We start from the raw sequence: 27,460 nt of genomic DNA, 5'->3' as shown, positions 1-27,460 counted from the left end.
TTGGATGGTACTTCTAGCTAAGAACAACTGTATTTGTCTTTAGGATGAATCATCTGTCTTTATCTTTGGCATCATTCTTTATTTGCTTAAAAGCAAAAGAATAATTTTATTTCTCAATGCATGCAGTTACTTCTGAAAACATAGCATCACCCTTGGAACAGTGCACATACAAGCCTGTTCAGTGTTCATGAAGTACTCCTGTCATCCACTTTTATAAGCATTGAATGGTTTTTTGCTTTCACTCCCTCCACTCTTCTCAGATTGTCTTTAAAAAAAAAAAAATGAAAATATATGGATTGGTGTTGTCCTGCTTTAAATGAAGCTCACAAAAAGAGGAAGAGCAACATTGTGTTCTTACAATAGTACAAGAAAAGGATAATGTTTGTTCATAAATGTTTGTTGAAGTAGATGGCTATCTGGATATTACAACATAAGTTTTACCTGAGAAGACATGAACTGCTGCGGCCCTTATTGAATAGAACTCTCTCTTTCTCTCTCTTTTTTTGTGATTTCCTTTGTTTTTTGTGAATAAGGTGGTTTGGATAATGGAGGTTCATTTAAATAAAGAAATAACCAAAGGCTGAGGACAAAATGCTGTTCCACATGGATGCTAGTGTAAATCTGAAATAATTCTCCCAATGTCAGGTTTATGCTAGGAAGCTGGCTCTGGCTGTGGCAGACACGTTCCTCTTACAAGCCTCATTATTCATAGATTGATTATTTTTTTTTTCAACCTGGGTATGAGCCCCCCTAAAGGGTAATAGAGGATTCCAGTGAGGTGGCTGATTTAGTCTAGAGGAGAGAAGACTGAGCAGGGATTTAATAGCAGCCTTCAACTACCTGGAGAGGGTTCAAAAGGGGATGGAGATAAACTGTTCTCAGTGGCGGCAGGTGACAGAACAAGGAGCAATGGTCTCACGTTGTAGCAAGGGAAGTTTAGGTTGGATATTAAGGAAGACTTTTCTCACTAGGAGGGTGGTAAAACACTGGAACAGGTTATCCAGAGAAGTGGTGCAATCTCCATCCGTAAAGATTTTGAACGCCTGGCTAGACAAAGCTTTGGCCAGGTTGATCTAGTTGGGGATGGTCCTGTCTTGAGCAGGTGGTTGGACTAGATCTCCTGAGGTCCCTTCCAGCCCTCATTTTCTATGATTCTGTGAGTTTGTCAGTGGGCTCTGGATCAACACCTTCCAAGAGGATTACTGTGAGGGCCTTTCTGGCAGATTGAATGTAGCTGTCTAGCTGAGTGCTAATGGTGTGCTTGGCTGCTAGCTAGATTGGGATCAAGAGAACCTGTGCAATTTGCTTTTAGCTCCTACTGAGAACTAGATGCTAAGATAATGGGCCCATACTGTATCTTAAAATAGATGTTACAAACAGCACTGAAATATGTGTCAGTGAAATAGATATTCTGTGACTTAGCAGAAAGAATTCAGGTCTGTAGGGCAGGATTTCACATCCCAGGAATATCCTCCTAATTCAAAAAAGTACTTCCTAGAAATGACCTGCTGTGTTACAGGCAGTGCCAATGTGACTGGCTAGGTTGATGCAGTGGGGGCATGTGGCAGTTTTATACCCAGGCTTGTAATTTTATTTTTTTGTTGCAATTTCTCAGCACTTATTCAAATGGTTATGGTTTTTGCTTCTAGGATTACTCAGTACTGTTTGTCTTTATTCAGCAAAGCTCGTGGTGTTTGCCCTTTTTAATCAATAGGTAAAGAGAGAAAAATAAGCTAGCATGTCCTCAAGGTGGTTATGCACTGTGTGCCTTTAAGCTCGATGGTAATGAGATCTGTGTAAAATTTGTTTTATCTGAAGAAATATTTATTTAAAATACCTTGAATCCTGGCAGCTAGACGCTATGCATTCATAAACAGATTTTAAAACACTCCCTAGATAAGTTCTGTGACTGCTGGCAACTTAAACTCCCAGTACCCTTTAGGATGCCCTGCTTACCTATATACACCATATTTTAATCTCAGACAACCCATATCACTGGACCGTGGCATTTCTGAACCAGCTTATGAACTAGTTCCTCCCTGCCTCTCTCCCCCACCACTAAAATGTAACCTATTCTTGTCCAAAATATTCCCACTACCCTGCACCAGATCTGTTTGAGAATCTTGGAGAAGGTGTCTTTGGGAAATCCCTCCACTTAATGTATTAATTTTGCACATGTAAAACTGTGTTGGGGGTATGAACTTAAGAACCATTTTCCTCTTCCTGTGGAAATAGAGCCTGGCTGCTTCTTCCTTTTAAACGGTGGGTGGCCAGTTCATATTTTTAAAGATACCTTTTGCAAGAAAAGGGACAAGAATCTGCATTTTCTTTTGTTTCCCTTCTCCCAATTACAGATTTGCCCTTTTATTTCTTAAATCAGAGTGTGCATGTGGTGACAGTCTGTTTGGTATCCAAAGGCAATGACTAGCAGAACAACAAACAAAACCCCAAGTAAGGAAATGGCCAAAGACTAAATACAACAAATGGGCCTTTTGTATAAAGCAGAGTTTATGTTCAAAACCAAACTGGCAAATTCTGCTCTGCTCTGCTCTGCTCTGCTCTGCTCTGCTCTGTTATGCTGTCAGTTGATTTCATGAGGCAGGGATGACCTACCATATGACTTTTTCTTTCAAACAACTCCAAGCCCTTGGCCTCTTAAGATGTATTTAATTCAGCAAGAGATTTTGCTACGAGGCTCGCAAGACACTGAACAGGGTAAACATGGGCAAACATCCTGCGGGTTGCATATCAAAGGAAAACACCTTCATGGTTTTCTTTCAGAAAGTAATCTTAAACAAATTACATGAATATTAACTCCTAATTATGGGTGTCATAATCTGACCCCTAGTGGTTGTGTGTATTGTCTATAATATATATTTACCAATACGGTAGGTAATAATTGCAAGTAGCAATAAGAGAGAAAATGTATTGTCATATTTTCCTGTCTGGAAGCTGATATAAATCACATAAAAATAATCCAGGATCCAATTCATGTGCTTAGAAGTGTCTTGAATTAAGAAGGCTATATATTCATTTTTATTTATAATTTTCAACTAAGACACATACCGAATAAGGCCTGATAACTGTTGAGAAGTATCTTGCTTCTTACATATTCCCTGGACCTCCATGACTATTGTGATCCTCTTACAGAAGAAATTGAACTCAGGAGCCAACAATTCATGTTGGAAAAGTTATTACGAAGTCAAGACTAAGAAACTTCAGATGATCTCCCACAGGGAAATCTGTATACATCTGCTTGCCTATTGGAAAAGTAGTACCTTGGTCTTACAAAAATAACTTTGTAAGTAGTATACAGTCTCGTGCACACTAGTCGTCTTGATCTTGGTATAGATTTAATAGGGGAGTAAAAATCTGTAACGACTGAAACTTGTTCTGACCAAGTTCTCTCTTCATTTAAGAGATGGGAGAATCATTTTTGGGCTCTCTTTATTAGAATCCAGAGTTTAAAAAGGAATACATTTACCCTTCTGAGTTCATAATTGATTAATAGGATAAATGTATCTGTTTAAGATTTTTTTTTTTTGTGGTTTCCTAGTTGGCCTAATAAAAGGTATCATCTCTGAACCGAGAGTTCTAGACTTTTGCATTTCTTTTTTGTCTCAGATCAACACAGCTACCAAATCCATCCCTGGATTACAGGGATAATTTGTTTGTAGAAAATACAGAACCAGTTTTACCAGGAGATATTTTTAAATAAGGTTTTTCTCCAGTTTAGCTTGACTGAACTCATTCTTGGATTCTGTCCATGTTTCTGTACATCCAGCAAGTCTTGGTATCGTCCTGTTTGTGGTCAGATAACATCCACATGTGTGCAGTAACTGTACTTCAGTGTCTGAGCCAGTTGATAAGATCACTTAGTGTTGAGTTAGAGGTAAGACTGTGAAACTTCTTAACTGTGCACAAACTGCTCTCTGATCACATAACTTATTTATTGCTTGGGGAAAGAGAGACAGATGGTTACAAGGCTTTCCTGTTCTTCACTGATAGCCTCCCATTTCAGATGATTAAAAGGGCTCCTTCATTACCATACTTAAAAATATTTCTACCAAACCAAAAACTGGCCTATGGACACGAGTACCACGTGTGGTTTTGGTATAGGTTTAAAAGTGGGAAAGGGAGACAGGCAGTTCCTTGTCTCAGTCTGTGCTGTGGCGTAGCAGAGAGAGAATCACAACTAGCTAAGGTATCCTGGGATATTAAAATGTGTGGTCTCAGGAGTCCTATAATCTGACAGACATGAATTTACTTTACAGTAAACTGAAGTCTTATTATTTCGACAGACATGATGGATTAAAGAGAAAGCATCATTGACCTGGTTCCACTTCGTTAGGCTTTTCAATTAAACACGATGCTATAGAAAGTGAGACCTTGCAGTAATACATTGGGCAAGCAGCACTGAGGCTTTAGTAGTGTGCCTTATACTTTAAAAGATGTTTCTTAACAGATTTTGTTTGAGAGCTAATCCCTGAACACTAATGATGTAGCTTCTTTTTATTCTAGCCTCTTAATTAACAAAGTAGACAATTTTTTGTGTGTGTGTGCTTTAGTGTTGTAACCTTTTTTTTTTTAAAATGAGTCTCAGATCCCTTGGCAGGTCAAGAAAAGGGCCCTGATTTCTGCACAAATGAAGGCATTGCAGAACCCTGCACTTAAATATATTGACACATTGCTGAAGTGGGTTGGATGGGTCATCAGAATGAAGCTTTGATTTAAAAAAACAAAAACAAAAGAAGAATTGCAAATACTTTTGAGAATGTGTTTTTGGGGGTTTTTTTTCCATCTGTCCTACCAGCCGTACACATTGGCAAATTTCTGATGAACATTTCTAAAAGTTTTAAAGGAGGCACAGCTCCATTGTATTGTGCCAGGGGGTGGAGAATAGGAAAAATGTTAAGAGACAAAATAATAAGTAAAAAATGTTAATGTCCCATTATGTCTGTAGTGAAGGGTTTTTGATGATAACTTGTATTGGACCAGCTGTGTAGCTGAGAGAGATATTAAATAAGCTTTCTTTAAGACCCAAGGTGCCCTTCCTCAGGTCTTCCAGCTATAACAGCACTCCAATGCTACTCCACATCTTGTGTGAGAGAGATTACTATCCCTTGAGTTTCTTCCATAGTTACGTGGTCCGTAATATTGTTATGACAGTGCTCCCCTGGCCCCTCACCCCATGCAGTCAAGTGTGGTAGGTTGTGTAGGGTTTGGGTGGGATAGGAGAAGAGGTTCTTATGAAAGGAACGTGATCTTTAAAAGAAAGTATATCAGAGTCCTGTGCTAAAATCGGTGTATTTTTCTTTGGTGTTGGTTTGGCTAATCAGCAGGGGCCTAGACATGCCCCCTCTTACGTGTGCTCTACAGAGTAGTGACGATTCATTTTTGCTTTTTTACAGGACCAGCCTCCCAGTCCCTACACTGGCCTGGAGACCCAGGTTAGTATGATCTTTTCTCGTGTATTTGTTTGATTTAAAGGGATAGCCTCACTTTCTGGATGATAGGGGTTTCTCGATAATCTTATCACTCCAGGTCTTAGCTGAACTTAATTGAAATCTGTATCTTTTACTTGTCACCGTTCCTATGGAATTTGGACTAAGGCTGACCTGAGCGGAACGTGGAAAGAGAATACCGAGCTAGGTCTAAGAACCCTTAATGTGAATTATCAGCAATGAAAACAATATACCCTTGACAGAAAGAGGTAGGGACATATTGTGAGAGCAGCCAAGGACCTGTAGGATCCATTGAAGCAGGGAATAGGAGGAAGATTACCACACTGTCAGAAGACAGCATTTATTTCAACCCTGAAAGTGAAGTAGCCATCAGTATGTGAGACGCTCTACTCTTCCCTTTTGCACAACTCGACTTCCCAGACAGTGCATTGTATGTAAAGATCTTGGCTATTCCTAAGGGTATTGCAGATTGTATTACAGACCTGCTCCTGCAAAATAACAATGAACTATAATGAATCCGTCAAGATGCTCGGCATCAAAAGGTCAAAGTGACAGAAAGGATTTTACAAAGTCACAAACTCTTTGATTTGTGTTTCCTAACAAGGCAGCAGCATTGATTTCCATTCTCGTTGATCTTTGGGAGACAGCAAAGGCAATGGCATTGGCATACTGAAGAGGAGTCAAATTAATCTGTTCAGCTCTTACATTTCCAGTTGCCTTAAATGGAGATAAAGGCCTCTCTACCTCAGGCTTAAATTGGACTTTCCTTATGGAAAGCTGGAATGAATATCCTCATCCCTTTCGTGGGGGAACCGAGGCTTTGGGGTGGGTCTGCGTAAGCATTATTGTACAGGCAGCATTTAGAGCAGGGTATCAAAGTACAAAATACATATAAGTTTCTGGATATTGATGAACCTTCAGAACAGGAAATAGACTAAGAAGGTCAGTGTAATAACGAGGTGAAAATGGTTTCTAAGGCTTAAGATTCTACTGTAGTGAGGGTTTGCTACCTGCTATAAACTAGGCTTAAACATCACTCCCAGCACAATAAGCAATGCAGAAATGACCTGTACAATATCATTTAATGGATTTTTATTCAGGGGTGTTTGTATGTACATAGCATGCGTGTGAGACAATGTCATGCTCGGGGGGAAAAAGTCAGAGTGGAGGATTGCCAGCACTGGAGGCTGAGATCCCCCATTTATCCACAGAATGCATGCACGTTTCTGCAGGCTGGCCGATTTTGCATCCTTTCTGGCCAGAGCATAGTTCATTCTTCATGCCTATTCATTCTTTCGTATGATTGCCAGTGAGAGTGCCAGTTGGCTCCGAGAGTTGCTGTGGTTTTGGTGGCCTTTAATATTTCAGGATAGGAAAGAAACCACTTTTGTTTAATCAATAATTAAAACAAATTAAGTAGATTGTTTCACATACTGATATTTCTACCAGTCTCACCAGGAGACGCATCTATTCTTGAATCCAGATCATTTTATGTATAAAGCTCCTGACTTTTGAACTTGGATATAAATTATGCAGGCAGAGAATAACTGTTTTGTGTGCGATGCTTTTATTTTCACTACCGTTCTGCCCAAGTGGGGCAGAGTAGGGAGAGAAATTCAAGTGATCATCCCTTTCACAGCAAGATGGGACTAAGCCTGCGCATCATCACTGTAATAAGCAAAAGTCAAAGGACATTTTATGTTTGCCCCAGCGTATTTCTTTTTGCCCATTTAGCAAAATGATGTAAAGTGTTCACATGAGTATTAAGAAGAGCTAGTCTGGTCTTTAGGCAAAAGTCTCACTCATTTTGGTGGCAGTTGCATATGTGCAGCAGTTGCAAGACCTGACCCCAATTAGTGGAAGAAGGATCTTTGGTTCATTTGCTGTGAAAAACAACGTATTAAAAATTAAACAGCAACTTTGACACCTTGTTAATTCAGATAAAATGTTAGCTCATTGAGTAGGAGCTGTTTCAGAATTTTCCCCCTCTCCTACCACTCTTTTTTTTTTTTTTTTCTGAAGAACTGGAAAAAGGCAGTTGCTGACTAGTTGTTCAGTAGCATGGCATTTTGTGTTGTGTGATGGTGAGTTTGTCCTGTCAGATGTACTTTGGTTGACAAGCAAGTCTTTGGGGTGCTTTCCAGTAAATCCCTTTGAATATGTACAGACCTGTACTTTGCAGATAAGGGGCCAGAACAGTTCTGCCAAAGGCAATAGGAAGTGTTTTAGCATGGTAGTGTAAGGAGACTTGCAAGTCTGACCCTTGTGTTTTTGCAGCTTTAATGCAGAATGCATAGGTTTCTAAAGTCCGTAAAGTGGTTGGCTAGTCCCTTGTTTATCGACGCAATGAAGATTTCAGTGGATTTAAAATAATCTTCATGTTCAACTGCTGCTTTTGTACATAGTTTTGTAAATTTTTTTTGACAGTGAATTTGAAGTTGGGAAAAAAAATTCTTGGCTAGTAAACTGGTGGTAGAAATGAATAAGTATGCAGCTGTTGATGTGTCCTTTGGGAGAGGACAAATAAAGCCCCATGTTTCATCCTCAGTCACAGATCTTTAGAACTGAGGAAAATCACCCATGGTTGCAAAGGGAAAAAAAAGTTTACTTTAGACCTAGTCAGGCATTTGCTGGTAATATTTTTTTTTATGCAGTTTCCACAAACTCAAAACCTCAATATGGTAATAGATAAAAAAAATTCTCAACATTTCTCAGATAAATCAAAATAAGTGTTTTGTTTTGGTTTGGGATGGCACAAATTAAAACATTCCAAGTTGTTGAAGGGAATAAGAAATGTTAGGCCTAGGGTCATTTTAATGTCAGGTGGCCTCACTGGTGGTGTAGTTCAGGTGCCTCCAGCAGCCAGGGGCCCCTACAGGCTAGACAACATGGCTTATGAATAAAGATGCCTTATCTCCCAAGTGTTTCTCACTGATAAATGGTGCATAACAAGCACAACTTGTCAAGTGTATTGATTTGGTGTGGAAGATTAATAAGTTACTATTAATCAGCTGTTTCCAAGAGGAGCCGGGAGTGGCAGATTTACCTATGCGATGTTTCATATTGACATTCCCGTTAGGTGAAATCCAGACAAGATGTAAACACTGAAGTTTCTGTGGATGCTACGGGGCTACAGCCTACGATGGCATGAATGATGGCATATGTTACATTAATTTTCAGTACTCACTGGGTGTGTCTACACAAGACGCTAAATGCGCAGCAGATTAATTCTACTGCGCATTAGCCTGGCAGACAATTCAACTATGCATTTGCATAGTTTTTAATCTACTGTGCATTAGCATCACAAACAAGTGTGTGCCAGTGCTACTGCGCAGTAGCACCAATTATGGAACATTAAGTTAGTACTTGTTATTACAGCTACTAAACTTAATGCGCTGTAATTATGGTTTATTAATGAACATGTAGACATGCCCACTAATTACCAGTTTTGTGCAGTTTATGCTGTTTTGCTCTGAGTCTGCATTTTTTACCTGGTGATCATATGCTGTGTAAATTCCACTGATGTTCACAACATTGTCGTCATATAGCCCAGATTACATACAAATATTTAAAAAAAAGCCTAATGTATTTGGGTATTTTAAAAAGAATGGACTAATCCATCTGGGATGTTAACTCAGTTAAGTCTGGGATTAATTTGATTTACTGCGGTAACTTACATAATAGCAAAAATAATTCCTATCGCTAAATCTCACTGTCAGTTTAAAAGCAAACTGAATTAGTTTGCATTAACCATTCTTTAGCTGTTAGGATAACCAGGGTAGGTACAATTCTTCCAATGAGAGTTTCAGATAGCATTATTTTTCACGTCCTGTGAGAACACATTTGTGTAGGGAAGATCTGGAGTGGGGGTGTCAAACATGCCCTTTGCCTCAGGATACTTCTGGATCACGGGCTTCTTTGTGGGCAGATCCAGCAGGGGGCACGTGGTGGTGGCGGTGGAGCTGGTGGCGCACACACCCACATCCCATGGCCCACTAGTAGCGCAGAATGAAACAACTCCACACCCTTGATTTAGAGTACCGAGATAACGCCAAGGAATGGACATTGCCATGTCTTACATTTGAAACAGGAGTGTCCATTATTTGGGGTGTTTTTCTCCTGCGCTTCTTATCCTGTTTACCCCATTCGAGAGGCTGTTTCCTTTAGTCCCTCCCCATTTTTCCTGTCCACAAAAATACACAGAGCTAACCAAATCCAGCGTCTTCAGTAAAATTATCTCAGAGATAAATTTGGTCCCAAATGCTTTATTCTCCTGAAGAATTTAAGATGACGCAAAAGCATTAGGCAAGAAGAATTAGAGATTTAATCTTCTTTTGGTGACAGAGGTCTTTATCAGTCATCTTCTGTATTTGTAATTTTGCAGCTGTTCAAAGTTGTGCTATGGATGGATTGATCAGCCGCTAAAGGATTCCTCTAAAGCTCAGTACCGTTAGGACTGGGGAGTACTGCAGCTGGACTCTGTTTAACGGATTAATGAAATGAGTAAGCAGCAAGCATTACATGAGGCTCCTGGATGTCCTACCTTTGCCTGTAATCTTAGTTCCACAAGCACTTTTTTTGCTTTACCACTCATTTCAAAGTGCTAGGGAGTACAGCCCATGCCTGTATTCTGGAGACCAAAGTTTAAGTTGATCTTTAGGTTAGCCAGAATCTTGGGTTAAAAGGCACATTGGGTTTAATTAGCATGATTTACCTTTGGTAAAGCCTGGTTCATTTATCCCCATGTCTTAAACTGTCCTTTCCTTCCAGATCTATTTTAGTGCCTTTCATGAGGTCAGACTAGGAAGTTCCTTATTGTCCAGATTATTCCCCCACCTCCCCCATACACACATCTCAGATATAGGCACTATGGGTGTTTTTATACATGTTCCAGGAGGGGGGGGGCGCTTTAATTAGAGTGGCTCTCAGAGCATGTCTTGTGTATCAGCATCCCTGCGCTTCAAAACGGTGATTGGGGCGCTTTAACTAAAACTCATCAAATGAGTTTTAAAGCGCCCCCATCACCATTTTGAAATGCAGGGCTGCTGATACACAAGATGTGGAGGCTGACTGGAGCATACTAATTGGGACACTGCAGCATACCTGATTAATCAAATTTGCTTCAATGCACTGTAATTACAGTGTGTTGGAGCACCCTCCCAGCATGTCTACAGGCACCCTATGTTTCCTATTTTCCAGTCGTGTAGTACTACTCTTGCTTTGATAGATCTGACTTGTTAAAAATGCTTGTTATTGGGCCTGGATGGAGATTATCAGGTCCCCCAGACTGACTTCTCTATATTATGGCTAGTGAGTTTTGCTTCCATCTCATTTGTGCTGTGTGTGGGAGGGAAAAAGATGTATGCTGCGTGTTTTCTGACCCAAATTCTGGTACTATAACCCATGCAGCAATATCCTTGACACCGTACAGCAAAGACACAGTGCCTTTGTACAACCTTTGGGAGCAGCAGTACAATTCTGCTTGCAACTCAGCAGTTCAACTTTTTTTCTCGGTTTTTGAAATATGGAAAGCAGTTCAGACAGTGATCATTTCCTGACCAATTTATAGCTTCTAATAGCAGTGCAAACCTGCAGTATTGGAAACAGCTGTGGAAGCTTTACTGCTGGGAGGAGGCCAGGGAAAGTCTTTTGGACTAACAGGATTTTAATAGGCTGGCACCATTAATAGCCTGATTTACCTTCCAGCTCTCAGAGCAGCAGGCTTCTATCAGCGCTTACTGTTTCTTTAAGTGCCGGTGGCATTTTGAAACAGTTCTTTTGAGGAGGAAGTTCTGTAAGCAAGTGGTTGCCACCAGTAGTAGCTCTGTAGCCTGGCAGGGTAGGGGTTAGTGCTGATCTCAGTAGGGCCCAAATGAGGGTAATGCTCAGACCAATTCTTACATGAAAATCCAGCCACTTCACCGTTGTGGATCATCTCATTTCTTTTAAAGAAGAGACAATGGAGGAAAATTGCTCATTACAATCCTGTCTGCTACCTTTTTAAAGAGGAAGCTGGTTTTAGAACTAAGTTGTGCTACGCTGTAGGAAAACAGACATCAAAGTTTCTTTGTTTTTTTCTGTAAGCCCCTTCTCTGGCATTGAGGGTGTTTTTTTTGGGGGGGGAGGGAGGTGGCTTAATGCAATAAGAACCCAAAGGTGAAATGTCACACTGTGTTATTGTGGTGAAGTTTTCTGTGATGGTGAATGTGGTACTTCAACTTTAAGCGGGTACTTGGAACCACAGAAATATCCTTGTCTAGCATGTCTTACAGGAACACAGTGTCATCATTTATCAGCCAATTATTTTTATAATTTATGTTCTCTAAATAACTTTGTTACTTGCCTAGAGTTTAACCATTTTTTATGACCTTCAGAATGAGAACGTCTACCCCACAGCTTTGGTGAAAGAACGTCTTTGGCCTCTTTCTTGCAGTGGCCACCATGCAGGCAGACTATACTGTTGTAGTGTACATGTGCTTTCCACATAGGCCTCATTGCAGAACTGGGACCCTTTTGGGGGTTGCTTACTTAGCCAAAAGATGGGCATACCAGCAGGATGTATACCTATCAGAAATTCCTTGAAGGGAGTATATTTGCTTTGATTGAGAATCTCTTTCTGCCATCCAAGTGAAGAGGAAAAGGCATGTGATACCAGCTGAGAAACATGATGTTCCTAGTAGATTTACATTGACTCACAACTGAACTCTGAGTAATGCAGTCCTCTTAAAAGCATTCAGTATAATCAGCTTGCTGTGATGTTACTGTCTCATAATCAAGTTCACCACTCGAGTAAAGCAAAACTTAGGGATGCAGCAGCCAGAGGCTCTCTGTTGTTAAATTGCACAGTAAGGTTGCAAAACCCCAGTTTAGATCTGGATTTAGTTCTTGTAGGATATGCATGTGGCTTCCTCTCCAAAGGGAAGATATGGTTCCTATGATGCTGAAGCCTTTTTTCATGTGCCAAAAGCGGGTAATCAACAGTGTTCAAAAGCAAAGTCAAGATTAGTTTTGGAATGGCTTGGTGCAAGTCTGAGATTGCCAGCAAATGATTGAAGTGCTTTTACAGCATGGTCAGTGACTGGTGTCCACACTCATACTGGCTTTCATCTTCAGATATGTATGCACTGTTCTGACAAACACCATCTTAACAGAGACGGACACAGAAGATGCAACAGGAGCATCCCTCTTCACCAAAAAATTCTGCTTGACTTAGATATCTTACATTTCTGGAGAAGTTTAGTTATTTAAAAAGAAAAGAGGAGGGGCACATCATTTCATTTATAAAGTGGTAGGAAAAGTCCTTCCTATCTGTGTATGTGAGAGGCATAACGGTTTGTTGAAGAAAGTGAATGGATGATCTGACAATGCTGGTGAATAATGGGAGGGAGTTGCAGTAGAGTGATACCTGTTTCCACTGGGTCGAATTAAGGTACTGTTTTCCTTCTCCTCCCAGAAATTGAACATTTTTGTGTAGGGCTTGTGCTCGTGAAGACCATAGGTGCTTGGAAATGAGTCTCCTTGGCACAGCAACCTGTGGAAAAGCTGGACTTTGTTCTATTTGATTTATCTTTTTATTTATTTAAAAAATGTTTATATTATTTTTGCATCTTCTCTACAAACTGCTGTTTACTGGAGTCACAAGACTTTTCAGAAACAGATTGCAAACTGATTCAGTTGACTATACCCATCCTAAGGAGCTGCTAGAGTATAAACAAAACCACTTTCATAATCTTAATTTGATTTCTATATTTCCCTCCAATGCCCCCTAATCTTAAAAATAGCCTGGTTCTTTTTATCCTCACTTTGCTGTGCAAAATAGGTTTGTTTTTTTTTTCTTTGAAGGTAAATGTTCAGTTTGGTTGCAGAGGTGGAGGATGTTCTACAGCAGAAATCACACATGAAGCCTAGTATTTTTCGCGTTAAAGGTCTCTGCAGCAGTGTGCTTTGTCATCATTACCTTTTCCCCACCCCCAGTTTTTATGATGTCACCTTGAAGCTATACCATATCAATATTATAATCCACTGTCAGAGTGCATTAGATTTTCTTGAGATCACTTTGGGTCTGTAGTCTTGCTTTCTGTGTTCTTCCTATGAACAAGCAATAGTACATTTAACTCTTCTGGTACTTAATATATTCCAAGACCAAGGGCATCTGTTCCTATGGATATTTTTCCTGGTCCAATAAAGATGTGGGAAATAAATCCTCTAGAAATGCTTCCTGAAAAGTCAGTTTTACATTTTAGCTGGAGCTCTTTTTAAAGACCGAAGGCTGATATAAGGCTTGCTGATCTTTGTGGAAAGATGCACAGTGATTCAGTAGGCACTGGATTGAACCTGTTGTGCAAATAGAGAATATCATCCTTCCCTTCCCTTTCCTCTTCAGAAGGCATTTTATATTTCTACTATATTCTAAATTCTTCTAGGGGAGTAAAAAGCATCATAATCATAGCACTGAAGAATAAAATCCTTCTTTACAGGTATAGGCTGGAAAATGTCCAGGGACCTTACACTTATTCCTGAACTGGAGAGACCGCCTCTTTATGAAGCAGGGGGTACTTCTGACTCGGTGCACATTAAAGTCCTGATCCATATATGTCAATGGAAATCTTTCCTCCCATTTCAGTGGGATTTGCATCAGACTGCCAACGAGATGATAAGATGTCAACTTGGGGTTTTTAGTTCTCAGTTGTATCTCATGTTTTATCCCAGTTGACCTAGCTGTGAATAGATTCCTAGTCATTTGGGCTGGAGGGGTGAAGGGCAAAAGACAGGAGGCTGTCCGCATCACCCTCTCATGTGCTGATGGCTGCAGAAGTTTTTAATCCGGTCAGCCTGTTGGGCCTGGACTGTCCTTTCACCTTGATGTTCTTGGAAAATTAATCTTGTTCTACTGACAGATCTGTGTATTTTATCAGAAAAAGTTAACTGAAGTTCTGATTCATCAAGACTTTTAGACATGACGACTTCGAGAGCGTGAGCAATCCTTACTCATATACCTTACTCACATGCCTGAAGTTTTAGGTGTTTGAGTACTTTGCTGAACTGAAGCATATACTAGTTTTGGATGTGGCCCCAGTTTCTCAAGCTTTTGTTTGTTTTGTACCAGAAAGAGAATTATGGCCTTTCTCTTCTAAAAGTAGTGACTCTTTCACTGCTCTTTTAATTCTTGCAGCAAGAGTTAATTTTTACAGATGAAGTGTGAAGCGGTAGTACTCCAGAATTTACAGGTTTGGTTCCTGTGCTTGCCCTGTTTTAATTATATTGGTCATATTAACAGAAAGGAAGATATATAAATAATGCTATTTGCAATTACCTCCAGAACCAACATATTCACTATAACTCTTTCCCTGATGTATAAGAGCTTTTTTTAAGATGATTTTGAGCACAGGGTTAGAAACTAGCCAGATTCTTGGTAATTGAGGTAATTTGGTTTAAATATGAAAGATTAAACATTTGTATTAGTGTTGGATTTGACTGATTTGTTAAAATAAAACCTTGCCCTGGAACAGTTCTGAGAACAGATTCAGAGTTATGCCAAAGAAATTAAACAAAATGTACTGAGGCCAACGAGATATTTTGGGCACATTAAGAAGATCTCTAGTGAATTGCACTCCAGACTTTAAATATGTATTTTTCTGAAAATAAATAGTTTTCTATCCAACCCACAGATTTCATTTTTTTTGTTGAGAAAAATACCTGTTGCCATTTCAATACATGTATAGGAGCCAGTGAATCTATATAAGTAGATGTTTGTAGTTTGTTCCTTTTTGTTCTTCTCCCAGTCCCCACTTGTCAAAATGGCAACCTCTAAGTTTTTCACTAAGTTTAAAATGATTTCTTAGTTAAATAATATGCCTCCATTAAGGATAGCAGCCAGGCATGTGTTTGAAGCCCATCCTCCTAGTCAGGATAGCCACTGAGTTAATAAATAATCATTGCTCGAGTCCCGTTGACTCTGCTGACACTAAAGTGCAGGGGTAAACGGGGAGGAGGCAGGGGCATTTTCACTCCAGCCCCTTTGATTCTTGCTCCACCCAGCACTGAGAGAGTCGACTGACTTCTTGGCTCATTATAATCTACGTGAGTCCTCCTCCTTTCTCTTCACTACAGAGGTGTTAATAATCCTCTCTCTCCTTTTTTTTTTTTTTTAAATGGTTTTGATGCTCCACTGTTCTGACTACCCTTTCTTCCACAATTTCACTCTTTAAACCATTCCTGATAATGTGTCTCTTCTGTTTTACAGCCCTGCAGGCTATTTTTAACTCTAGCTAAAAACCTTAACTCACGTGTGGTAACATTAACCTGGGTGTAGAAATGACTGACAACAAAGCATTGGAGGCTTTGTCAAGATGCCTAAGAAGGCCAGATTTTGTTTTATGAATCTGAATGAGAGTTATATTTAACTATAATGACAAATAGTATTAATGAAACAATTTCTTTGACTACTTATTGCCTAGTTTGTTGTGTTCTTTTGAAAACTGAATACATCATCCAGCAAATTACTGCACATTCCAATAAAGTTATGTTTGTGTTTGCTTTGGTCTTAAGCTGAATAATATAGTTCTAGGCCCTTGGCATATTAATAAAGCATCTAGTTTCTCTTTAACTGGAGAAATTTGTGTTGCATTATATGTGATGTGCTACACCATCTGGACCCCCCTTTTCAAAACGTAGATCCACCTGTGCTTAAGTACAAACACATCTTTAAATACTGTCTTAAATCAGAGCTCTCGTGATTTAGATAATGCTGAATTCAGGTTAGAAAATTTCTTAAAATATTTTTTTGCCTTTGTTACCTAGATTGGGCCTCATCCTGGATGGGTGGTAACTCAGCCTAGTGCTGTTGATTTAGGGATGTTATACCAGCTGAGGATATGCTCTTCTGCATTCTGTCACAGAGTGTGAATAAAATAAAGAGAGACGTGCCAGCTTGGCAACCTGCCAGGGTGAATTTTGCACAGCGGCAGAGGGAGGTACAGCACTTAAAAGAAAAACTACATGAATTGCTTGTGTCTGATTTTACAACTTGGGCTACATATTGTATGCAACATTTTGAGTGCAAAACATCCGGAAGGTGCTTTTGTTTGGGGAATTTCTTTAATATGATACCAGGATAATGGGTCTATTTCTCTTATTTTATTTTCTGCATCAGTTACGGATACTCAGGATATTGACGCACTTCTGCAAAGGCATTCTGTTCTGTGGATTTGCATGGGATTAAACCACTGGATTGGGACCCCCCAAATTGCATATAATTTCACTGTGCAGCTCAGTTGATCTAGTTTATTCTTACTTGTGCTTCCAGTATTTTTAGTGAAAGATACCACTGAATATCTGAATGCACAATATTTAATCACATTTGGGTAAAATTAGCTTGGCCACTTTTATTTATAGGAGGAAAATATAGGACAGCAAAAAAGGAAGTAACTGAATCTATAGTATGGATGGACGTTTGTTTAAAGATCGGTGTCTCAAGCCACTGGTTGATCACAAAGATTTTGTATGTTGGCTCACATTAATGTATAATTAAAACATATGTAAATAAAGCTAAAATATAGGATTTAAAGTATACAAGATAAATATATATAAAAGAGTATGAGCACTGACATCTATTGTAACAGCCTTTGACAGGCACAGAATATTATCTGGTTTAAAGGTCCCTGACAGATATTTAAAACGAAAGCTGGGTAGGTCCTTTTCCTTCTTCCTTCGACATAATGTTTAGGTTAAGATGAAGACACATAGCAAAGGTAGACATGTTAATGGCATATCAAGCACTTGTACAAGCTGGACTAGGATAGTTCTTAGGTGCCTAAGTTCCCTATTGTCTCATAAGTGGAATAGGATCTGGCCTGTCCTTTGGGCTAGGGACAGAAGTCTCACATAAATCAGTTAAAGTGATCAGAAACTGGTTTAAACCTGTAACAGAACAGAAGTTTGGTGCAAATAAACCAGTTTCAAAATGGCCAACCAGTTTGAGATAAACCGGGTTGAATGTAGTATCAGCCTTAACTGTTTGAGTTCAAACCAGTTTATGGAACTTGTGTTCGAGAACCCCTTCTGGTTTAGGTTGGATCAGAATCCCGCAGCATGCCCTGCGGCCCTGGGCTGGGCTGTGCTGTCTGTTCCAGCCAAGCGGGGCTCGCCCTGCCCCTCTCCTCCGTAGCCAGAGCGCTATCACTGCTCTGGCTGGCTGAGAAGGGGGTGGGGGTGTGAAACCCTGCAATGGTGTGCAGCCAGATCTACCTGGCAGCTGGACAGCAGCCCTTACCAGGCATCCCCAGCTCCCCACCCCGCTTGGTGCTCTGGAGGTAGGAGGGGGGCATGGCTAGACCCTGGTAACTTGAGGAGAAGGGGGGTGTTTAATCCCCCCATTGCAGGGGGTGGGGGAGGGTGGTGCAAGTACCAGTGGGGCAGTAGGCTCCACTTGTGCACCCAGGGCCATGGTGGCCATTCACCAGGCATGTACCTGAATTTCCGGAGTCAAAATTTAATGTCTATTCACTGCAAATTGGTTCAATCTATGCAGGTTAGACTAACCTGCAAAGATTGAATCAGTTTAGGCTCAGGATTTTTGAATGTGTGTACCTAGGCCTGAAGCTCCTCCATGTGTGAACGTGCTCAGTTTCTTCAGAGCAAATATTACCTAAATCTGGTCAGCAATGAAATTTAAAACAAGATAACGCTCCCTCCTATAAAATGTATGTTAAATATTTTGAAAAGACAGACTTGAGTGATCACAGCTATTAAACCACAAGTAAAATGAAGGTAATGGGTCAGATTCTTAGCCAGTACTGGGTCATTGATTTCAGTGATGCTATGCGTATTAACAGTAGTTAAAGATCTAGCCAAACATCTGCATAAATGGTAAGACCAATTTTCCATTGGAAATCAGCAGGAAAGCCAATGTTGCTTGATTGGATGAAGAGCTGTTTTTCTTTTTGTGGAAAGAGAAGAGGAGAAAATATGAACACACTTCTGAGTGTGGGCTCCTGTTAACATCATGGGAATTATGTGGTTAAATTACTGCATACCATGCTTCTTCTATGCTGTGCTTTTATTTTGGTTTGAAGAAAGTATATCATTTTGGCAGTAAGTCTGATTCAAAGCAGCTGTAGTGCTGGCTTTGGCAATGGAATATTTGTGCAAAGAACATTTTAAAGCTAAGTATGATTCATTGTTAGAAGAGCACTAAGACCAAAGAGAGAGTGTGGCTTTTGGCTAATGACACAACAATAACAGCAGTTCCCACACCCACCAGCAGCCCGTTTTTTTTCTGTTTAGAAATATTTCCTTGGATCACAAACCTGCTGATAGGGTACAAGACAAGTCTTGCAAGGCAGAGGAAATATGTGAGAGAGAAGAATTTTTGTGGGTCACCTTTTATTTGACCAACTGCATGGTTGGGGCAGACTTAGACAAGCTTTCAGGTTCAGTTTTTGTGGCCTTTAGAGCAGAAGTAAGATGTTTAGGAAGGATTTGTTTAAGGGACATGATTATTTGTTTGACAAATAAATCAAGTCTTTAGAGTTGGTCCTGTTTTACTGTGGCACATTTTGACCGTATTTATCCACTTTTCCGTTCTGTTGTTAAAAGTAACATCTAAAATTAGAGAAACCAACAGTGATTAGAATGTGACAAATACTGTTCTTTATTTTAAGCTTTGTACATTTTGTTTATATGTTCGCTTTATTGTTTCCTCTGCAGAGTAAGCCTGTTTGATTTACTGTTGTTTTACAGTAAACTTCTTGTTTTACAGTAAAGCTTCTAGCTTTACAATTGGAAAAAGAAGAATATTTTTAATTAGGAAATTGATTGCAAAACCAAGGTATTGACTGAAGCACATGGACAATTGTAGTACCTGTAACTACTTGAAATTAATTTTGATGGTCAATTGCATGTTGTCCCTTAGACAATACCTGACTTCTCAAGGACCAGGCAGCATTTGATTTCTGTCACAAAAAATTTCCTTTATTGGCAACTAATATTGAGCATTACGTTATTTACTACGTTCTTGCGCTTCATCATAGCTAGGTGCAAAGTGCCTTTGTAGCAGGTTCAAGCTCCAGGGGTGGCCGTGATGCCCCCTGTGGCTGCGCAGCTCATGGCCTGCTCTGGCTCTCTGGATACCCTCCCTTTTTTTGCCCTCTCACCTGCCACACCTTGTTGGTATTATTTAATTGGGAGAAAGGGAGGCCGCCTAGGGTCTCAGAGTTAGCCCCTGGCTTCTATCAATCAGTGAATCCTTCCTGACCCCACTGATCCTCATCTTGCCTTCAGATGTGCCCCTATGCCTTCAGATGTGCCCACAGGCATCTGTGTCCCTAGGGCACTAATCCCCTAAAGGGCTAATTTTGTAGCTTCTGACCTTCCTTGTTGCCACAACTATGCCTCTCAGGTGTTGCCAGTCTTCACTTGGGTGAGGAACTTTGTCCCCAAACCAATGCTAAGCCTCATGCCTCTGCATCCTTGGTGAGGTCTGAGCCTTCCCAGCCTCTGCCCCTTTCCTCTGGCTGGGCCCTTTTGTCTAGACCCACTGTGTTGGACCTGGCTTCTGGGACCCAGTCCTAGGCTTCAGCTCTTTCCAGTGTTTTGTTCTGGCCCTCTTGGCCTCAGGCCTGCTACCACCCTCTCAGGCTTGTGCTCTGGCCTTCTTGACCTCAGGCCCACTATTAAACTTTATGGTGCTGTGCCCCAAGTCCCTGCCCCAGTGGGCTGTCTGACATCTCTCTGGCACCACTGGGCTCTCCTCCTACCCTTTCAGTCCCAGTCCAGTACAGCACTATGAATCAAAACATAAAAGCAAGCAAATGCTTTCATGTAAACCTGCTGGTCTGGGCAAACAAAACATTAGGGAAAGAAAAGGTACGCTGCTACTTTTAAAGGAAACCTCTCCCACCCATCAGAGCAGTTCTCACCCTGGACTCTCACCGCTGTGTTATTCTGCTCTGGTCCCGGGTCCCTCAGAGAGTTCTTCCCCTCCTGGGAGCTCTTTTCCCTGCCCCAACATGGCCAGACTAACCTCCCTGGCTTTGGCCCTGAGCTTTAAAAGCCTCCCAAGTCCTGCCCCTTCCAGTCAGCTGGCTTCCCAGCCACCCACAGGGATGTCTCTCTCTCATAGCAGGTTGCAACCGCTACTCTGGCTGCCTTAGCAGTGCTCCCCTCCTGGTTGTCCGAACAGGGCTCTGCCTTGCTGTTTTACTGCAGAGCAGGTAGCACTGCAGTAGGCACTCATAGTGTAGTGAATCCATCCACCTGGGAGAACTCTGCTGCTGTTTTTCCCCTCAAAGCAATGGGGAGCCCCTGGCTCCCTGTTATAGCCTTAAAAACGTGGAAAAGGTTTAGAGTAACTAACAGGGGAAAAAAAGGAAAAAATCAGTTAAAACAACAAATCAATGAAGTTTTATCAGTAAGTACCAGATCAGATTCATGGTAACCTTTTTAAGGGTGCTACCTAGTTTTTTGACTTTGAAATCCCAGAAATGTGGCGTTTCAGAGATGGAATAAATGGAGGTCACTGCCTTTTATTTTAGGCATCAATCTCATGACTGACATAGTTTCCTGAATTCTTTTATCTTAACCAAATAACTTCAGTACATATTATATTCTTCATACCTTGACCTTTAAAAATGGCATCAAGATATTAAACTGTTAACATTCTTATCTTAGAAGTTAAAATAAGATGAAATACACAGACCCATCTTTGCCACAGGCTTGTTGTGTGATCAAGGGCAAGTCACTTAACTCTACCTCTCCTGTGCCTCGTGTGTGTGAGGTAGGAATAATGGCACTCCTCCGTTTCAGTTGTAGGACTGTTTTTAAAATGCCATGTCGGAGGTATTGGAAATGTGCAAAGTATTCTTAATACCTGTCCCTTCGTTTAACCTGGCAGCTGCATTTATAATGAGGCATTTATAACCTAGTTGTTCATCAAAAGAAATTCAAAAAGCATGAATATGGTGCATTTTAAAAGGGCTCAGACAGAGCTTTGTACATCACAAACTGTCACTGAGGAAGATAAGGAGAGATAAAACAGATAATGCTCTTAAAACCTTGGCAGTTTTGCTGGAGATTAATTATTAGATAAAGCTCCCTAGATATTCCTTTTAGTTGGTGTTTGTAGTACTGCAAATGCTGAAGCGACTTCATTGATCTAAGGGAAGCTGAAAGGTTCTTTTAGGGGTGACCTTTACAGCTGTGAAAGTTCAAAAACTTCTGAGCTAGACGCTCCTATTTAGCATTCACATCTGAACCCCGCAGCTAAGTACAGACAGTCAGAAAGCCCAAGCTTGAATCGATTCAGTCTTCCCAGGTTAGTCTAAGTGCATAGATTGAACTGATAAGCAGTTGCCGGGGATGTGCAAAGTATTTTGGGATGCTGAAAGACGGTGAGTTAACTTGAATCCGGAGGGAATCTGGCACATAAATTCAATAAATCGATTTATCTTAAATCAGTTAAGTTGGATGCTACATCCATCCAGGTTTATCTTAAACTGGTTTGGGCCACTTCAGAAGTGTTTTACGTGCACTGAACTTCTGGGCTAAGTACAGACGGTCAGAAAGCCTGAGGCTGAATCGATTCAATCTTCGTAGGTTAATCTGAGCTGCATAAATTGAACCAATAAATAAGTGAACAGACATTCATTTTTGATTTGGGAAATGCAGCCACATGCCTGCAATGGCCCAGGCCAAAAGCTGGGGGGGGGTGCTAGAGCACACCTCCCTGCTCTGTTGGAGCAGACAGCTTGGGCCGAGGCTAGCCCACCCACCCTGTAAAGGGAATTTTGCAGGGGAGATGCAAAGCGTCCTGGGATGGTAGAGGACTGTGAGTTAACTTGAATCTGCAGAGACTCTGGTACAGAAGGTCAATAAACCTATTTGACTTAAATCAGTTAAGTCTGATACTACATCCATCCAGGTTTATCTTAAACCAGAGTCAGCCATTTTGAAAACAGTTTATGTGCACTGAACTTCTGTTGCGTTACAGATTTGAACCAGTTTCTGATCACTTATACCAGTTTATGAGTAACTTCTGTCCCTAGCCTTTGTTTAATGTAATGTTCTGCAATTGAACGTCACGGCTCTGTTCTGCTCTTAATTTAAACTAGTACCATATCCTTAAGAAGGAGGAAGGCCCAGGCTGTATTATGTAACGTGGAAATGAAGCAGTTAAATGAGCATTCATTATCATTGTTACACCAAGATAACACATTCAAAATAATTTCAGCTGCCTGACAGGAGAGGAGACTTCCTGGTTCATTTACATTTGACTGACCAGTGGTTTCCCTATTTTCTCCCTTTATTTCCCCCCCCATGCGCATTCTCTTGTACAAATCACTTTCTGTGCATTGTGTGCCACTGCAAAGGAGGCTACTGAATATGTGCTCCCTTAGTTCATCCCTTTTTTGCTTTCTGGAAACATGTAGCTAAGGACTGGTTGACAGGAGGAGTTAAATCTTTATTAACCACTTGTGCAGACACTTTTACTCTAGAATCAGACTGCCTTGGTTCAAAGAGGCCATATTCCTGACAAGCTCGATCCACACTAATTTGGGATAATGAACTCTTCTTCTGGAGTACTTTTGGAGTAGCTACCCCACTTCAAATTCCTTTGTAGACAATCTCTAATCCTTCCTTCCATTTACTGTGTCAGCCCTAGGGTATGCTTGTGTATTTTCTAGAGCAAGATTCTTGCAAATACATTTCCAAAATAACTGACTGAGCCTTTTATGCCCTTGCTCTCAGCTATATCACTGGGTGTAGCCTGAGTGCTGAGATGCCTAATTTCTCCTGCATTCAAGAATATTATCTGTCTACTGTGCTAATGTTGTTTTACATTTAGGCAATGGAAGCAGCTTGGGAGCAGGGATTCAAGGATAAACTTGGTATTGCAAAAAATCAATCAAGAAGTTGGCATGCCCCATCTGACAATTTTCAGCTGTATAGGGAATCATCAAAAGGGTTGCTGCCAGTCAGACAGAGATGGTCTGGATGCTCCAGAGATAGCTGGAGGTCATTCTGGGGAATTCAGGTTATGGCAGGTCAGCAAGGATTGCAATCTGGCTGAGTCCTAGCCAGCTTGCTGGCTGATGGTACCTTGCTCCTTAAAGAGTATGCTAGCAGAACTCAGAAGTTTTAATTTTTAATTTATCCTTTTTTTCCCCTTTTAGTTTAACCAATGTTGCCTTGGCAACCTGTGATGTTTTCCCAGTATTAACCAACTGACTTCACTTTCCTAATTTGTTTTTAACTTTTAGTTTAATGTTTTCCATTATTTTTATTAGCTTTTCAAACTCTTAATTTCCTTTTGGTGAATGACCGGGGTCTTCCTGCTGCATAAATATATGATGATTCATTTTGGTTTCTAATGATAAACATGCTGGCTGAACGGGACATTTTCTCATTTTTATTTTCATTACACTTTTTTTCTTTGCGATACCAGAATGGTCTGAATTACTCTTGTGTGTATACAACACTCCTTTGGACCAATTCTGTCTGTGCTGCTTTGCTGCAGGATCACTGAATCTTTCTATGCAGACTCAAAGTCACAAACCTGATACTGAATCTGTACTTTGCCTTCTTATATGAAAGGATTTTTTTTTTGGTCATTCACTGCTTAAAAAAATTGTGCTCCTGATGAGGCACAGAAATTTCTAACATTAAACTATAGCTTCCCACCCAGCAAAGCTCTAATCTATATGAGCTGTATCTTTGCATTAATGTGATTATGAATATGCTTAAACTTATATATATGAGCATAAGTGCCTTGGTGGCTCAGGGCTTTAATGCACAGGTATTTCACACAAATATTTGTTCACATTTTAAATGAATTTGCTTCCATTATGTTAGGAGCCTTTGCGCTGGTTTGTTTATTGGCAATACAGCTGAAGTAAATGTCACAGTTGTTTGAATTTTAAATTTGCCCACAAAAATAATTGCTTGTGACATACTTACTTCATCACACAAACAGGGAAGAAGACTAGTAACAACTAATAAATAAATATTTAACTCCCATTTTCCTTCATGATGAGGCTGCCCAGATTTCATTGCCATTGAGTGAAACTTGGGCTTGTAGGCTGATATAAAAATGAATTTTTATATCACTAATAATGTGTGGAGATTTTACTTTTTGGTTCACTATTCTACAGTAGGATGAAACCAAGATGCTTTGATTGTTGTATTTATATTGCCAAAAAAAAGAGAAACTAGCCCATGCCCATGCTCTGCTGATTTGGAGCAAGGACTTGAACCCAAGTCTCCCACATCCCCAGTGAGTCCGTTACACAGGGGTGGATATTCAGTGTTTATATTTCTCTTTGGTCCAGTGAAGGTACAATGATTTGCATGGAATATAAGTTTGAACAGGCGCCCTGAGAATTGCCCACTTTGGAAGCAGCAGTAGCCGTATGGTTAAGGCACTCCCTTGAGACGTGGGAGATTTAAAGATTAAAGAGGGCGGGGGGGCACTCTAAGCAGTGCAGCTTCGAGAGCCATGCTAATCAAAAGTGCCCGGAGCATCCTATATGTCAGCATCCCAGAGCTGAAAAATGGCAGTGGGGTGCTTTGAATGAAAGCTCATTGAACTGGCTAAGCTTAAAGCCCCACCTGTTTTCCAGCGTGGGGACGCTGATGCACGCGACGCTACAGGCTGCTGGAGCATGGCAATTACCACACTCAGACTCGATTACTCGAGTCTGCTCTGACGTGCTGGAATTGCAGCATGTATATAGGAGCCCTGAATTTCATTTAACTGTGGCGTGGGTCACAGCCAAATGTTGCAAGTTGGAGGCCACAGCAAGAAGCACTCGTGGCATGGCTCTTTCAGATTCCAGTGAATCATCTGTGAATTCTGCTAAATACCTTCCCATAAGGACATGGGAAAGGAAGCAGGAAAGCTGTCCTATTGTAAATATGTTAGTTTCTCATACCATCTCCGTTACCAGGGGTACATATTTAAGGCTACAAATATAAACAAAAGTGGTTTGGAAACGCAAAATGGAGAGGTCCACATTGCACTCTCAGTCTGACATGAGACATTTACCAGTCTGACTAGGAATGGGAAACGCTACGTTTGTGCAGCTTTGCTCAGTAGATGTCATGGAAACCACCCTCAGAATTGGCATCCTCATTGACATTCTCAGCCAAGATTGAAAGGAGCTCTGAGACCAATTCCTCTTCTCATCTCAAATATTCAGATGCCACGGGGACGGGCATTAAGTGAACATCTAGACTCAAACAGATCACTTTTCTGTCATCAGATCTTTCTGTTTTGATAATGCAAAAGCATTTAATAGTAGCGAAAGATCATTACTACCAAACTGAGAATCTGCTCTGATGAGGTCTCCTGCTGGTGGTGGCACTGTGTGGGAATATCTGTGCTGCAGGTGAACACAGGGATTCCATGGCCACTATTTGCAGTCCAGCATTTTTCTGTAGTACCAAATTTAACTTGTAGAGTCTATGCAACGCAACATCTTATAGTGGAAAAACGAGGCATGGCCATCTTCGAAACAAAGTGTTAATTTCCCAGATGTGCTAGAAATTTGTTCATCAACAGAAGGCCTTGCAGTCTCTTGTGACATCATGTCTTTGACACTGACCTCAACAAAGTCAATAGCAAAGATTTAAGGTCTAGCCAAAGAAAGTCTGCATTAGCATCCAAAATATCAATAGCATGTATTTTCATTGCAAGTGAAAGCTCCATTTCAGAGGCTGGGCAACAGGTCAAAAGTGGTAGGTGGTATCTCTGTAAATGCAAGTGCCAGGTACTGAGACCAATAGCCACGGGCAAAATTGTTACATTACAAGTTTAATTAAAGGTTCTCAGGAAACATGCATCATCTGAGCACTATAGCACTCAGCAGAAACTTTGACTCAATGCCAAGGGATAATAAGAATTAAACTGCATTTTTAAGCCATGTATAAGTATTGCTATTCTTTCCCTGAGCTGAATAATACATTCCTTTAGTGCTACAGCTGGTGTTATATATGACCTTATAAAATGCTGTGCTGCCTATAAACATTTATTGTACAGTAAATATAAGTCTTTCTCTCCCATCTATCCAACTTACCTTTTTTTTCTGGCTTTAAATTCCTTACTGGCACACGTTCAGGGGGATACAGGAGTTGACCCTCACATCATTTTATGTTTCTAAAGTAATTTTCTTAAAGGAAATTCTGAAGAATTTTGCCTTTTTGCAGATATTGAAGAATGCAATACCAGTTATAGCATCACATAGCTGCATAGCTGGCAGAAATTTTATCTACTTTTACATGTTCTTTGGGAGCAAACTTCAGTAATTCCAAGGTATCAAAAACACTTCTTTAGCGTACAGTTTTCTACAACACCGGTGACAGCAAAACAAACCCCAGACAATAAATAGATTCTTTCAGAAACTGAGAATGTCCTGTCTTTGCATAGCAAGAAGAATCTGAATATATAGAGATATAGATAGGTAGATATCCATATATCTAAAGTTGTAGATAGATAGATATCTAAATTGAGAATATCCTGTCTTTGCATAGCAAGAAGAATCTGAATAGAGATGTCTGTCTGTCTGTCTGTCTATATATGGATATCTATCTATCTATATCTATATATATTCAGATTCTTCTTGCTATGCAAAGACAGGACATTCTCAGTTTCTGAAAAAAAATATTTCTTAAAGAAACTGAGACAGTGTGTATATGTGTATATATGTGTGTGTGTATGTGTGTGGAAGAGAGTTATACACACGTACATATACGTATGTGTTATATGTGCACACGTGCACACAAAAGTGTTTATGTGTGTATTATATATTTGTATGTGCACGTATGTGTGTGTATATCTCTCTCCCACACACACGCACACACATGTTGTGGGAGCTCGATGCCGAATTATATAGGACTGAATTAAGCACAGGCTCAGACCTGTTCAATTTAAAACTTTTATTGTTTCACAAAGTCATAAACTAAAGGAGGTCTGTTGGTTCACAAGGTTCCCAAATCAAGCC

At 40.4% G+C, this 27,460-nt stretch overlaps 1 protein-coding gene across 1 annotated transcript in view; it reads left to right on the top strand.

The window, feature by feature from the left end:
• Nucleotides 1–5,405: 5,405 nt before the first annotated feature.
• The window catches only part of XYLT1 (xylosyltransferase 1), a gene marked incomplete at its 5' end in the record, with an annotated part of 252,401 nt that continues 230,346 nt past the window's right edge, over nucleotides 5,406–27,460 (top strand). Inside the window, one exon of the mRNA XM_019542112.1 lies at nucleotides 5,406–5,450. Within this exon, the coding sequence (XP_019397657.1) occupies nucleotides 5,406–5,450 (45 nt within the window). The remainder of the gene's footprint in view (nucleotides 5,451–27,460) is intronic.

This window comes from Crocodylus porosus, unplaced genomic scaffold, assembly GCF_001723895.1.
Source record: "Crocodylus porosus isolate Cpor-Errol unplaced genomic scaffold, CroPor_comp1, whole genome shotgun sequence".
NCBI lineage: Eukaryota > Metazoa > Chordata > Crocodylia > Crocodylidae > Crocodylus > Crocodylus porosus.
Note: the sequence above shows the minus strand (reverse complement) of the source record. Positions and strands in the feature narration are given on the sequence as shown.